The sequence below is a fragment of the Capricornis sumatraensis genome, chromosome 13, assembly GCF_032405125.1.
Source record: "Capricornis sumatraensis isolate serow.1 chromosome 13, serow.2, whole genome shotgun sequence".
NCBI lineage: Eukaryota > Metazoa > Chordata > Mammalia > Artiodactyla > Bovidae > Capricornis > Capricornis sumatraensis.
The window spans coordinates 40,354,317-40,369,894 of record NC_091081.1 but is presented as its reverse complement, the minus strand read 5'-3'; the positions used below and the strand labels follow the sequence as shown (position 1 = coordinate 40,369,894).

The 15,578-nt window shown below is 40.1% G+C and overlaps 1 protein-coding gene across 7 annotated transcripts in view; it reads left to right on the top strand.

Annotated features, from left to right (window-relative positions):
• KLHL32 (kelch like family member 32) overlaps nucleotides 1-15,578 on the top strand; it is a 177,674-nt gene that overhangs the window by 73,016 nt on the left and 89,080 nt on the right. For 5 of the 7 annotated variants that reach the window (XM_068985188.1, XM_068985192.1, XM_068985190.1 and 2 more), the window contains one exon: nucleotides 13,585-13,683. The exons of the other annotated variants lie outside the window; for them this stretch is intronic. In XM_068985188.1, the coding sequence (XP_068841289.1) occupies nucleotides 13,585-13,683 (99 nt within the window). The remainder of the gene's footprint in view (nucleotides 1-13,584; nucleotides 13,684-15,578) is intronic. 7 annotated transcript variants of the gene reach the window in all.

Below are 15,578 nucleotides of genomic sequence, written 5' to 3'. Positions count from 1 at the left end.
CAGCATCATATTTTAAGATTTGATATAGCTCAGCTGGATTTTTTTTATATATCAGCATATTATTCATCTTTTCAAGTTTTCCAACCTATTTTAAAAAATTAAAAGCATTCTTAGGCATCAGCACCCTAAAATAAAATACTTAGGAAGAAATCTGTCAAAATATGAACAAGATCTGTGTGAGAAAATTGCAAAATTCTGATAGAAGGAATCAAAGGACTAAGTAAATGGAAAGAGCTTCCGTGATTATGGATAGGACGATGTGACACTGTTAATACGTCACTGTCCCTTGCAGTCCTAATCGTAATCCCAGTTAGTTGTTTTGTTGATATTGGCAAACTGTTCCCAAAAGTTCTATGGAGAGAGACAAAGAACCCAGAGCCAACAGAACATTGAAGAAAAACGATTGGCTATGCTAAGTCACTTCAATCGTGTCTGACTCTGTGCGACCCCATAGACGGCAGCCCACCAGGCTCCGCCCATCCCTGGGATTCTCCAGGCAAGAACACTGGAGTGGGTTGCCATTTCCTTCTCCAATGCAGGAAAGTGAAAAGTGAAAGGGAAGTCGCTCAGTCGTGTCTGACTCTTCGCGACCCCATGGACTGCAGCCTACCAGGCTCCTCCATCCATGGGATTTTCCAGGCAAGAGTACTGGAGTGGGGTGCCATTGCCTTCTCTGAAAAATGATTGGAGGACTGACATTATCTGAATTCAAGTTACTATAAAGCAGTAGTAATCAAGACACTGTGGTATTGGCTGGAGATAATGGATGAATAGATAGTGGAACAGAATACAGAAACCAGAAATAGACCCAGATAGATACAGACAACTGATCTTTAACAGAGGAGCAAAGACAATGCAATGGAGCAAAGATAGTCTTTTCACAAATGGTGCTGAAACAGCTGACATTCACATTCAAGAAAATGAGTCTAGCCAGACCTTACGCCCAAAGAAAAATCAACTCGAAATGGATCACAGACCTAAATGTAAAATGTAAAACTCTAAAGCTTCTAGAAGGTAACAGGAGAACAGTTAGATGACTTTGGATATGGCGATGACTTTTTAGATACAATGCCAGAGGCATGACTCATGAAAAAAATAATTTGATAAGCTGTATTTCATTCAAATTACAACCTGCTCTGCAGAAGTTTTATCAAGAGAATGAGCATACAAGCCACAGATTGGGGGACAATGTTCACAGAAGATACATCTTACAAAATTAAACGTATTCTTAATCGTGCAATCCAGCAGTCACCCTGCTTGGTATTTCCCAAAGAAATTGAAAACTTAACATTCACACAGAAACACACATGCAGGTGTTTATAGCAGTTTTATTCATAATTTCTAAAAGTTGGAAGCAACCAGGACATCCTTCAATGGACAAATGGATAACTGTGGTATATCTAGACAATGGAATATTATTCAGCACTAAAAAGAAATGGCCTATCAAACTATGAAAAGACCTGGAGAAAACTTAACTGCTCACTGCTGAGTGAAAAAAGCCAATCTGAGGGGGGTTCATGTTTGGGAACACATGTAAGAATTAAAGATTTTAAAATTAAAAAAAAAAATGAAAAGGCTACATACTTTGGGATTCCAACTATACAGCCTCCTGGAAAAGGCAAAGCTGTGAAGATAATACCTGCCTCCTGAGAAATCTGTCTGCAGGTGAAGAAGCAACAGTTAGAACTGGACATGGAACAACAGACTGGTTCCAAATTGGGAATGGAGTAATTAAAGCTGTATGTTGTCACCCTGCTTATTTAACTTGTATGCAGAGTACTAGAAATGCTGGGCTAGATGAGGCACAAACTGGAATCAAGATTGCCAGGAGAAATATCAATAACCTCAGATATGCAGATGACACCACCCTTATGGCAGAAAGCAAAGAGGAACTAAAAAGCCTCTTGATGAAAGTGAAGAGGAGAGTGAAAAAGTTGGCTTAAAACTCAGCATTCAGAAAATTAAGATCATGGCATCCGGTCCCATCACTTCATGGCAGATAGATGGGGAAACAGTGGAAACAGTGACAGGCTTTATTTTGGGGGGGCTTCAAAATCACCACAGATGGTGACAGCAGCCATGAAATTAAAAGACGCTTACTCTTTGGAAGAAAAGTTATGACCAACCTAGACAGTATATTAAAAAGCAGAGACATTACTTTGCCAACAAAGGTCCATCTAGTCAAAGCTATGGTTTTTCCTGTGGTCATGTATGGATGTGAGAGTTGGACTGTGAAGAAGGCTGAGTGTCGAAGAATTGATGTTTTTGAACTGTGGTGCTGGAGAAGACTCTTGAGAGTCCCTTTGACTGCAAGGAGATCCAATCAGTCTATCCTAAAGGAAATCAGTCCTGAATATTCATTGGAAGGATTGATACTGCAGCTCCAATACTTTGGCCACCTGATGTAAAGAACTGACTCATTTGAAAAGACCCTGATGCTGGGAAAGATTGAAGGGGAGGAGAAGAGGACGACAGAGCATGAAATGGTCGGATGACATCTCGACTCAGTGGACATTAGTCTGCGCAAGCTCCAGGAGTTGGTGATGGACAGGGAAGCCTGGCATGCTGCAGTCCATGGGGTTGCAAAAAGTGGGACACAACTTACCAACTGAACTGAGCTGATGGAGATAATAAAAAGATGAGTGGTTGTCAGGGGTTCAGGGGAGGTATGGATGAGGAAGGCAGAGCACAGAGGATTTTTAGGGTGGTGAAAATACTGTGTTCTCACTTCAGATGTTCATCCAAACCCCAAACCAAGAGTGAACCCTAATATGAACTATGGAGTCTGGGTGCTAATACTGTGTTCGTATGGGTTCATTGATTGTAACAAATGTACCATCCTGGTGGGAACTGTTTATAATGGGGGAGCTTATGCATATGCAGGATTAGGAAGTATATGGGACTCTGCTTTCTGCTCAATTTGTTGTGGACCTAAGAGTGCTCTAAAAGATGAAGTTTATTAATGAATAAAATTTTAAAAATGCAAGTAAAATTTTTGTCTTAAACCATTTTTTTTCCTAGCTCACAGGCCATACAAAAAGTATGTGAAAGAAAAATTGGGTCTGGGACTTACAGTTTGCTAACTAGACTCATATATTTCTGACTACTTGCTATCTCTGTTTGGATCACCAATAGCCATCCAGTAAGCCACACATTGAACATATCTCCAAAATGGGATTTTTGATATTTCCTTCAAATCTCTTTCTTCCTTTGTTTTTACTCTTGCCAGTTGATGGTGCCTCAGTCTATCCTAGAGGCCAAAGCCTAGATTGTGAGTACTGTACAATGAGGAGGCTTGTTTGTCTTGTTCATGTTCATACCCAAAGTGCCCGGAAAGGTGCCTCGACAGTGCAGCACTCAGGAAAGATTTTTCTGTTTGAATGGGTGAATTTCTCCACCTTCAGTTTCTTCATTTGCCTTATGGGGTTAATATTTACCTTGCAGGAGTGAGGAGTGGGGAACAGTATAAGAAAGAGAGATAACATGTATGAAATTACCTCACATGGCACCTGGTCCATGGTAGGCAATGTAAACATTAGAAATAGAAGTCATTATTTGTGAATAATTATTTTCGGTTCATGGAATTAACAACAATAATAATAGCACCTATATTTTTTTACCCTGTGAAACATGCCAGGGATTATTCTAAAATTTTTACCAGGATTATTCCATTTTATCTTTATATGTAGACTTTACAAAAGTAGGTAGTAGTCATCCCCCTTTTTAAAAACATAATGATGCTAAAAACAAACATGTCAATAACTTGCCTATGTTGCTACAGTGGCTCCTGAAGCCATACTTTTCCTTGCATTTCTTATAAAGCAAATACAAGGACTTCCCCCAGATGAACAGGGAATTGAAGATTAATGAGGTATTTCTTCATGTGAAAAATTGTTTTACAGCTTCCTTCAGTGACATGAAGCATTCCCAGCAAGTGCTCCTGCAGCATCCTGTGCCCACGCTGTCATAGCCTAAAGCATAATGGTTCCTTTCGGCTCTTTGCTTCTGTCTGCGCTCAGGCACCCAGCAGTGACATCATAGTAGCCAACTATAAATGAACATGGGCGTCAGCCCTATTCTTTCTCCCAGAGACCTTCCATCTTTGGACGTCAGTATTTTAAAGTAATGTTTCTTTTTCCTTTGGCTATACTAGCGTTATAAGAAACTAGCTCTGTATAGAAAAGCTCAGATTCATTCATAAAGCTTAATGGAATGAAACCTCCCAAGTTCATCACACTTGAAAGAGCACTGGTTATAAAAGTGAATCTTAATAATTAATCTGGCGTTTCTTATAACCTGTAATGACCTTCATGTTTCATTATATTTAATTGCTGGGACTGCTTCTTTCTCTTGGAGTTAGAAACTCTTAAAAATTTGTTCTGCCTTTTCAAATAATTAGGCCATATTTTTAAAGTAATGTAAGTATATATAATTCATCTTTACATCTTGTTAAATAATATATTTTGTTAAACACAGTAAAGAAAACTGTTGGAAGTGGCTATCTGACAGAATTATTGATCTTAGAGCTTTGAAATACCAGAACTGTGAAAATGGAAAAGGGGTCAAAAGAAAATGAGGCTTGCTTGTGCAATCTCAGGGGACCAAGTATTTTGTGTAAAGAATTACTTCACAGCTTCATTGAAATGAAGCACCTCCAGGCAAGTGCTCCTATAGCACCCTGTGCCCACTACTATCTTAGCAGCTTAGTAATTCCATCTGATTCCTTTCTTCTCTCTCTACTTGAGCACCTAGCCTGAGTATTTAATCCGTCACCCTTTCACGTGTCCTAAAATAGGAAAGGAAGAATAAGGAGCAACAAATGTAGACTTATAAAGTTTCATTAATAGTAATAAAATTTTTGTAGGGCAGCACAGAGTTTCCTAGTAATACAGTGGTGGTGGTGGTGGTTCAGTCACTAAGTCGTGTTCAACTCTTCGTGACCCCATGGACTATAGTCCGTCAGGCTCTGTCCATGGGATTCCCCAGGCAAGAATACTGGAGTGGGTAGCCTTTCCCTTCTCCAGGGGATCTTCCTGGACCAGGGATTGAACCTGTGTCTCCTCCCTTGGCAGGTGGATTCTTTAGCACTGAGCCACTAGGGAAGTCCCAGTAATGTAGTACTGGTGGCCTTATCTAGTCCAAGATTTCTTCTTAGCATCTTAGGGACTATGCTTCTACTTTCTGCCTATAACCTTAGAAACTTCGAATGAAGCAAATGAGACTGTGTAAACTTGTGAGGGAAAATAATAGAATCTCCAAGTGATTATCACCATACTTTTTTTTTTTACTAGTGTGTTTTTATTGTGGTTTTACCTTTGTGGTTTTCAGCATTTTTTTCAAGATATTCTGAAAATCAAGTCTCATTTTCTCTTTTTTTTGTATTCTAATAGATGGAAAAGTTAATTTCTTTTTCATAAATTGAAAATCAATTAGTATATTTAAGTTTGTTATTAAGATCTTGTGGGAATTTGTACAAGTGTACTATGTTTGGAAGAAACCTACATGACAAAATTTGAAACTTAAGGAATCAATAATCAAATCACAAATTCATCATACGGAACATCCAGCCCAAAGGTGACCTTTATTTGTACATATTACTACGACTGTTAGTTGAAATGTCTGTTGTGTCCTTTTGTTTAGCTCTTTCAACCAGATAATCCTTGATTCGGATTAGCATGTAACCAGGCTTTCTCATGGAGGCTTTTGACATCTTCTAACATTTTCTCCAGGACCTATACTTTTTATTCCTGTAAATTTCTTTACTAAATAATTCCTGAGGTATTCTTCTGAGGTGTTCAACAGCAATGAACATGAAATAGGATGGACCCTATCGTCATAGTTTCATAGGTAAGACATAAAATAAGACAGGCATACACAGCTAATTCACTCAGGGCAAAAGCAGTCACGTGAAAAAGAAGCAGATAATGGTTGACATTTATTGCAGATTTATGTAAGCAGATACTCTAAGAGTCATGGCCTATACTTGATTGTCTGCACAACATCCATTCCCTCTTTCTTTTTTATATAAAATTCCAATTTAATATGGGACAATAGTGCATCTAGCTATAAAAACTCCCTTTCCCTGGTTCTTTGACAGTTTTGAGTAGCCACATGAACTAGACTTGGCAGATGAAATGTAAATGGAAGTCTGTGTGGTAGTATTTTTAGGAAATCTGTTATTTCATAGTAAATAGTATCAGCTGGCATACTACTTCTCTTCCTTTTCCTCTCACTTCTTTCTGCTTTGAGTGCAAATGCAGTGCCTAGAGGTGTGGCAGCCTTTTTGTGACTATGAAACCACAGGCTAAAATTGGAGAAGGAAGAAATTGCAAGGAACCTGGTTTGTTGACACTCCAAGCTGCCTAATTTATGTTTCATGAGAAAGATAAGTCCCAAATTGTTTTAGCCATTTAGCTAACACAGCCATATACAGTTGTAATGATGTATATGCATTTTCTCCGTCTTTCAAACAATTTTTTGAGATAGGTATTATAATTTCATTGTATAAATGAGGAAACAGAGGCAGAATTGAGTAGTTACCTCAATCTCATTCTGCCAGCTGGGATTTGAAGTCAGGTGGTGTGACCTGGAGCTCATAGTTTTAGTTCATTAGACATCTGTGGCAATTTGGAGTCCCAGGAGATTAATCCCAGTTTCAGATTAGGGTGAAGGGAAATCTTGCAAAGCTTTGTATGGGAAGTGGACGTCCCTGAATCTTGACAAATGGGTAGGATTTTGATATAGCGATTAAAGAAGTTAGGAGGGCAGTCAAGGTGGGGAAAAAGGTACTGCCTGTATGTGGAAGACAATGGGCTATTGGCTTTAGCAAAGTAACCGTAGGGTTGCAGAGTTGGAAGTTTGATAAATTAGGTTGGGGCCACATCATAAGAATTTCTGAATACAAAGACAAAAAGTTTGAACTTCTTATATCCATAAACTGGGACCTAATTTATGGAGAACTACTGAATTTTGATTGGTGTCATTCATATTAAGTGTTCCAACAGAAATGTTTGTGAATATTTTCCCAAATTATAGATACATCTAGAAAGTAGAATTCATACTTTATTATCCTTAGTTATTATTTTTCTTTCTTAGAAATAAAGTGGCTGTCATAAAGATACTCTTCCTAATTTGGAAAATCCTTTTACTTTAATCTTAGGCGCCACCTTGTGGTTTAAAAAATCCTTAGTGTAATGGTTTTGAAAGAACTAAATAGATGGCAGTTTCCCACAGCTAGATCTTATGGTTCAAATTCTGTCTATAGGAAGTCTATTGAAGAACTTTACACAAAGCATTTTATGTATCTTTAATATCTGATAATTTAAAAGTTATTTACACTGATTTATTCAATTTACTTGTTTTTATTTATAAATTCAAATTGTGATAATTTGCCATTTTTGCTATATTATACAGAAAAAAAGTCCCAAAGAAACAAGTATAAATAAGAATAAATGTGCTCATTTATTCTTATAAATGGTCTTAAGCCGCATCTGATTCTCACTTACATGAGAGCTTTCAAAAGTGCTTGTGTTCCTGTGTGCACTGCTGTTTGTTTGGTAAAGACCTTCATTATTTGACTTCAGCATGTTCAGTTCTTTCAGACTACTCTATCCACAAACCCAGAAGTGAGTAATTTAAACATCTCCTGAAGCAAAAAATGAGGAAGATAGCTTTGAAGAACTGAGATACAACATTTTTTTGAAGACTTGCCATGGCTATTAAAGGCAGTCCCTACCAGTAGCACCTCCAAGAAGCAAGGTAAAGTGAGAGAAAAAAATAAAGAGAAGAAAAACAATAAGAAGGCAAAATTAAAAGGATGAAGAGACACTTGGTGATTTGGGAGAAGGAGCTGCAGAAGGAAAGGCAGGAATGCCTCGGGGTCTGTTTGCTCCATTAGTCCGAGCCCTGTCCTCCCAGAGCCCTGCCAAGTGAGGACAAGGCTCATCTTGTAGCCTCTGCAGCCTCTCACCTCTCCCCAGTACTCTTCTTCCTTAAGTTTCTGGCCTTGTGTCCTGCCCGAGGATATTGCTGGAAGCCGGAGCCCCAGTCTCATTCCAATTTGGAAGCCCTTTGTTGGAGATTGTGCAGCTTCCCAGGTGGCGCTAGTAGCTAAGAACCCGCCTGCCACTGCAAGAGACTCAGAGACGGGGGTTCGATCCCTGGGTTGTGAATATCCTCTGGAGGAGGGCATGGCAGCCACTCTAGTATTCTTGCCTGGAGAATCCCATAGACAGAGGAGGCCGACAGACTGCAGTCCGTGGGGTCACGAAGAGTCAGACACAACTGAGGGACTTAGCACACACAAAGATTGTGTAGATCCACCCTTGCTTAGATCAGTGGCCAGACGCCGCCTTGGTGTGAGTATTCAGGAGCGCCTCCTTCTGGCAGGGTAGTTGGTCCCTTCACGCCTGAATTCTGATGTGGTAACTCTGACTGGTATCTTTATTTATTTATTTATTTATTTATTTTTTCACTGGTATCTTTAGAGACCACTGTCTGCAACTGTAGTTGTGGCTTTTACCTCTGTTGCTTTGTCACTCTGCCCAGTGTCACCTTGACTACAGCCACTGGCTGCTTCTTATCCTCAGCTGATCACAGTGAAGGCAGAGTCTCAGCATTTGGGGCAGGGGTCAGCAGTGGATCTTTCCTCAGCTGACACGGACTAGCTTGCCACCAGCTGCAGGAAAGCTTTTGAAATGAGATTGTCACCTCCCCAGCTAGGACTGTCCAGCTCCCCTCTTTCAAGTTCAGCCATCTGTATTCTGTTACCTGGAGGTCAAGTGTGAGTGGGTGGCAGGGAAAGCATGTTCCACACGATGACCTGTGAACAGGCAGCTCGTGCCCACCTGAGATTGCATCAGAACCTCTTTGAACCGTCTGAAGACACCCCACTTCTGCCTCCACCCAGGCAGGGGAGCATCACTGAGGAAAGAGGCAGTGCCAGCCCAGTTGGGTGGCATTAGTGTTTTTCTGGACTACTTGGCTTTATGCATCCTGCGTTTCTTAATCTTTTTTGTTATTCAGACACTGGTCTTGTCCTCTATCTCATCTGGGCTAAGCTCCTCCAGTTTGATGATTGACTAGATGTGTCAAGCTCCCACTCTACTACTCTGTGTTCTGAACTGTCAGGGAATACCCTTCCCTCCTGTGGGTGGTCCTGGGGTGATCCTTCTTCCCATCTGACCCACTTTGAGTGCCAGACTAGATGTGGGTGGGTATGCATTCCTGAAAGGCCTAAGTGTAACCAGCATGTGCTCTGCAACACTTAACTTAGCTAGGTCTCCATTGTCATCTATCAGCTGACGTGTGGGAGAGCCCTTCCTTCTACAGAAGGCCATTTTCACCCAGTTCTTCTAGACAACTGATAGATTGGCCATACTGTACACCGTCGTGAGATCTAACCTTTGTTTTTCTGCCCAAACACGAATTCTCTGGAAAAATATATGCGGACAACCAGTCACCAATAAGCTACAGAACTGACTTAAAAAGACTTTAAGGGCTTCCCTGGTGACTCAGATGGTAAAGAATTTGCCTGCAATGCGGGAGACCCGGGTTTGATCCCTGGGTGGGGAAGATACCCTAGAGAAGGAAATAGCAACCCACTCCAGTATTCTTGCCTGGGATATCCCATGGACAGAGAAGCCTGGCAGGCTACAGTCCATGGGGTTGCAAAGAGTTGGACACAACTGAGTGACTAACGTAACTAAATTTAAGTGGAGCTTGGAAATGCTGGTTCTGTTCCTATAAGTGAGACCCAGCTTTTCTGATAGGTTTGTTTGTTTGTTTTCCAAACCACTCCCTTTAAAATCACTTAGGGATTTTCTGTGCTAAATAATTTTTTTTTTAGAGAAACTTATGTTGTAATGAGAGAAGAAAAAAACTACGGAACAGAAATCAAGAAACAAAGACAAAAAAACAATCCCAGTATGGGTTTCTCTTCTGAGGTTTCTCCAGGTGGCCCGCTGGATGTGTTACACGTGCTATGGAATATTCATCTTGTCTCTCTGTGATATCTGTCTTTGTGTTTGGCATTACCGAGCCTTAGAGGTTATCATGAATGCCAGTTGTGTGAAATAAGCGCAACTGACAGGATTTAAAGGCTAAGACTAACCTTTCTAATCCATCTATTCCCCATTCTGCGCCTTAGGCCATGCCTCTTCTGCAAGAATACACTACATCCTTGCTCCTGTGAAGAGAGCTGCGATAATTTCCTGAATGTCAGTCAAAGCCTTCTCCTTGAGGAGTTAGAAAATTCAGGCTTTTCCCTCTGACTAGACAGGAAAGGAGCTGTAAAGAATTTTCAGAATAAGATGAGTGTTGGTATTTTTGCCACACATGCTTAACTTTTTCACTTCTTTGATCATTGAGAAATAAAATGTATAGTCCTTTTCCCTCTTTCCTCTCATGTTAGGCTTATTAACAAAGTTAATTTTTAATTTAAAAACATATCTAGAGGACTTCCCTGACAGTCCAGTGGTTGGGACTCCATGCTTCCACTGCAGGGGGCTGTGCAGGTTTTATAACTGGTTGGAGAACTAAGATATTGCATGCCGCCTGGTGTGGCCAATAGTAAATAATAAATAAATAGTTTTTAAAAACTAAAAGAAGCATATCTAAAGATAAATTCTTCCCTGATAGCTCAGTTAGTAAAGAATCTGCCGGCAATGCAGGAGACCCCGATTTAATTCCTGGGTTGGGAAGATTCCCCTGGAGAAGGGACAGTCTACCAACTCCAATATTCTGGCCTGGAGAATTCCATAGAGTGTATTTATAGTCCATGGGGTCACAAAGAGTTGGACACAATTGAGCAACTTTCACTTTTCACTTTCAGAGATAAATTAATTCAATAAATTACTATAAGGTAAATTCATCAATGTTAAGTGAAAGCTTTTTGTTTGTTATTGTTCTAAGTGCTAGGGATACAAAACGGCTCAAGTTGTTACTCTCCTGGATCATGTATCCTATTGAGTGGAGGAACAGAAAATCATCAGTGAGACAAATATGTAGTATGTTGAGAGATGTTAAGTGCTATGAAGAAGAATAAAGCAAAGAGATTGGGGATAGGGGTGATGGGGAGTGGGTTACTGTTTTACATAGGATGGTCAGAGAAGGCCTCTTAGGTAAGATGCTTTCTGGGCAGAGGTTTGAAGAGCATGAGGAGTGAGCCTCTCTGATATCTTGAGGAAGAGCAATCCAGGCAAAGAAAGCAGCTAGATGTAAATGCTAAGGTGCTCTATGTATTCGAAAAGAGCTTACATGGTATAGTGAACACTTTAGTCTTTTTCCAATGAGATAAAAAGTTGTTGGACATTCTGAATGAAAGAGTGACATGATTTCATTTCTGTTTTTAAAGAACCATTTGATTGATATTAAAAGCAGTTCGAGGAGGCAAAGGAGAAAGCAGTTCAACTGGTTAGGAGGCTGTTATATAGGAGACAGTAGGTTGGACTAGAGTGATAATGATGAAAGAGGTACTGAGTATGTTTGATTCTGGAACTATTTTGAAGTAGAGCTAACAGGAGTGGCTGATGGATCAGATGTGAGGTATGAGAAAAATAAGAGGAGTAAGGAATGACTCTCAGGTTTTAGTGTAAATAACTGAGTTGCTTTTTGCTGAAATGGCTGGATTGGGATAGGAGCAGGTTTGGTGGTTGGTGGAGAGGATGAAGAATTCAGTGTGGGGCACGTTCAGGTTGAGCTGCCCATTAGATACCCAAGTAGTGACACAGAATAGGTGGTTGAATACCCTGAAGTTTAAGGGTAAGGTTGGGGCTGGAGAAACAAATTTGAATGTAATCAGTGTGTAGATAGTTTTAAAGCCATGGGATTATGTGAGGTCATCCACAGAGTTAGTAGAGAGAGGAAAGAAGAGATAGGGAGACTGAGCTCTGAGCATCTCCAGTGTTTACAGTTTGGGAAGGAGATGGAAAGGCTCTGGTTATTGAAGTAGAAGAAACCGAGAGAGAGAGAGTGTTGTCCTAGGGGCAAGGGAAGAAATTGTCCAAGAAGAGGAACAATCAGCTTTGCTAACTGCTGCTGGCTTGAGTAAGATTAAATATTGAGAAGTGGCTCTTGGATGTAGAAGTCACTGATAGCCTTGATGAGAGCATTTTTAGAGGAACCAAGGGAACAAAACTCAACAGGTATAGATTTGAAATAGAGAAGAGTAAAGCAAGCAATGGGGTTTTATATAGATAACTTCCCCTGAGGAGCTTTGTTATGATGGGAAGCATGAAGGGTCTTTGGGGTCGAGGGATGGGATTTTTATTTCTTAAGAGCTCGAATGGCATATTTGTATGCTGATGAGGGTTATCGTCCAGTGGAAGAGAACAGCTGATGATATAGCAACGAGAGGGGAAGTATCAGGCAGAGAGAGATGGGATCTAGTGCCCAACTGCAGTGTGGAGGAGAATAAAATGTGCTGGAACAGATACGAGTAGGTGGGTTGGTAGACTTGTTAGTGGGAGCCTTTGGAAGATCATGAGGTTAGCGTAAGAAGAGAGTCAAGGAGTTGCAGGCTTGAGGAGAGAGGAGCATGCGAGAAGGAATAGAGGGAGAGAGCGAGCTGACTCCATCAGTGTTTTTCTGGCTTCCTTGGGCACTGGAAGCCCCAGTGGGATTTGTCAAAACACCAGTTGCTGGGCTTTACTTGAAAGTTTCTGGTTCAGTTAGATCTGGGGAGGTGCCTAAGAATTTGCAGTTTTCAGGATTTCCCAGGTAACGCTGATGCAGCTGGTTCAGAGACTAGACTTAAGGAACCACTGGGCTTGGGAAATGGGTGAGGAAGACTGGAGCAGCATTGCAGTCTTCCTGTGCCTGGCAGTCTTGGATGTAAAGTTAATTTAGTCAGCTTAGTTGTGTGTTTTTCTCCAGTCCTGTTTACCAGCTCAAGCGCTGGCAGCTGTAGGCTCAAAGTTGGACCTAATTAGAGAAAAATGAAGAGTGCTTTGCTAGTATATCTGGGCCATTTTGCTTTCTCTCTGATGCCTTTCTATTCTAAAAATACTATTTCTACATCTTTTATTTGAAACAGAAAGGATTAGAGAATCAGAGATCGAGAAGGAAAAAAAATGAAAGCTTGTGGTTGAAGTTATTACAGGATTTAGAAGTAAAATGGAGTAATATCTACCTCTGGTTTCGTATTTCAAGGAGAAATGTAAGACCTTTTCCCTAAAATACCTGTTAACTGTACTGTTTCTGCAATTTACTGAAGAAAAACATTCTGAAGTATATGTTGAAAAACTAAAATTCAATTCTTTTGTATTTACAAGATGACATTCATCACAAACTGAATTTTAAGACTATTCAATTGGTCTTTGCAAATGTTCATATCCTCCTGCAAAAATAAGTGGTTAAGTGTGGAGCTTTGTGCACAAGAAATGAGTATTGGAAATGAGAATTCAGCTGTTACAATGAGGGCCACAGCTCATTAATCAGAACAGAAAAAAGGACTGACTTCCATAATAAGAAACAGTATTAATTCAGATATAGTATGTTAAGGAGCAATTTAAATACAGTATATTTGCATATTAAGCAAGTTTTAAGTAACTGATTATTTTCTTTTATTTAAAAAAAAAACAACAGATTTTGTTGGAGCCAGGCGTGATCCAGGATGTGTTAGCAGCTGGCAGTCACCTACAGTTACTGGAGCTTCTCAATTTATGTTCTCACTATCTCATCCAGGTATGTAAGCTTGCATCCTGCTAGTATGCCCTGCACATTCCTCCCCCTGCAGTAACCCACCAGTTGGACTCCAGTGACAGATAAAGTACAAGAGGAGTGGGTGGGAGATGTGGCCTGTGGTGGTAGAATTTCTCCAGGACACGAGCTGAGGCTTCTAGGAGGGCAGCTGCAGCTCCCAGTGTCCTACCTCATGTCCCCAGCCCTCCCCACCCACCCTAGGCCTCCACTTCCCTTGGGCAGCAGAGCAACTCAACAACCACAGACAAGGTTCACTGCTGGGGCCCTGGGAGATGACACCAGGAAGGGTCTTGACTTGAACCAATGCTGTCTGGTTGTGGAAATGCATGAAAAGTTGGATAGTCATTTCAGATTTCCGTAACAGTAGCTAACATATCATGATGTCATATGTAATTAATTGCTGCCTGAACTTCTCGGGCAGTAAATTCTGGAGAAGTGATGAGTGATCTGTGCATTTTTTGCCCTGATTTGCTAGGGTTGCAGGAAAGGCTCTGCGAAGGGGAGGGGGAGAATAGCCCATCCACTGAGCACCTGCCACTTGCTCACTGATGCTTCACATTTGGCCCTCACAACAGGGTACACATTTTTGATAGGTAAACAATCAAAGATTTGAAATAATCCCAGTTTGCCCATAGCTGGTGAGTGATAGGCCTTTCTGATTCCAAAGACCTTTTTTTCTTCTTGGATGAAAACCTTTTGTTTCAATAGGAAGACACGGGACATCTTAGGCAGGTAGTACGTCTGTGAGTCTCTTATTTTGCAGAGAGTTAAGTACCAGCACCCTATCTTGAGATCCTCCAATTTATTCTACTAGTATGACTGTTAACTTGCATTTATTACAGGATTATAACAACAGTGAAAGTAAATTTGAAAAATAATAAATCTACATAATTTAATTCTACTATCCTTGTGCACATGACATGTTATTAGTAAGTAGAAAAATCCTATTTTTTCTGCCTAATTATTTCCTTCCTAATAATTTCTCTAATTTTAAATATAGCCATTCTGTTACTCATTAGGTACATTTCCAAAGCCCTTTCTCGTATATCATATTATTTCACCCCCCCAGCAACCTCAGGAAATAGGAACCAGTGCTCCCTAGGGAGACAGTGTAAGGAATGTCAGCCATGTTCAACTAAGGGGCAATTCCCGTACAGCAGATAAAAGTTTTATCATTATCTCAGCATATTTAATCTAATAGTAAATGTTTAAATGTTTTATCTTCTTTTCCTTCCGATTCCCCTCAGTATCATTGGGTGATATGGGATAGCTATTTTAATCCCTTTCTGCAAGTACCAAAAGAGAAAAACATTGGTCATAAGACTTCAAATCTGTGTGTTCGATTTGTGAAATTGAAATTACTTTTATTTGACATTTTTACAACAAATATTACAACTTGTGCTTTCAGCAGCGTCACCTGATTCACTTTTTCCCTGGTAGATAATAATTAATGATGTGTGTTGACAAAAGTTGGCTTATGGTGCTAGCTATCATGATGCATATTAAAATAATGTGTATATACAGGTGTGTGTGTGTGTATGTGTGTGTGTGTGTGTGTGAACTATAATTCTCTCTAAATAAGGATTCCAGATGAACATGGGACATTCATGAGTATCTTTCTCTACCCATCAGATGAACCCGTCGAAATATTGGCTAACTTGTGTCACTTTGGAATTTTTAATTCTTGCAGTTCATTGCTCTGGAAAAAAATGTAACTTGCATACAGATGTGTTTTCTGAATAGGTCATTTATTATTAGCCTGCTTGAGCAGGGGTTAAAAATTTCACTTTCTTTTCACCAATGTTTTCATTTCATTCTCTTATGTGACTTTCCTTTTCTTTTTTAACTCTGATGTTACAAGATATTCAACTTTTAGA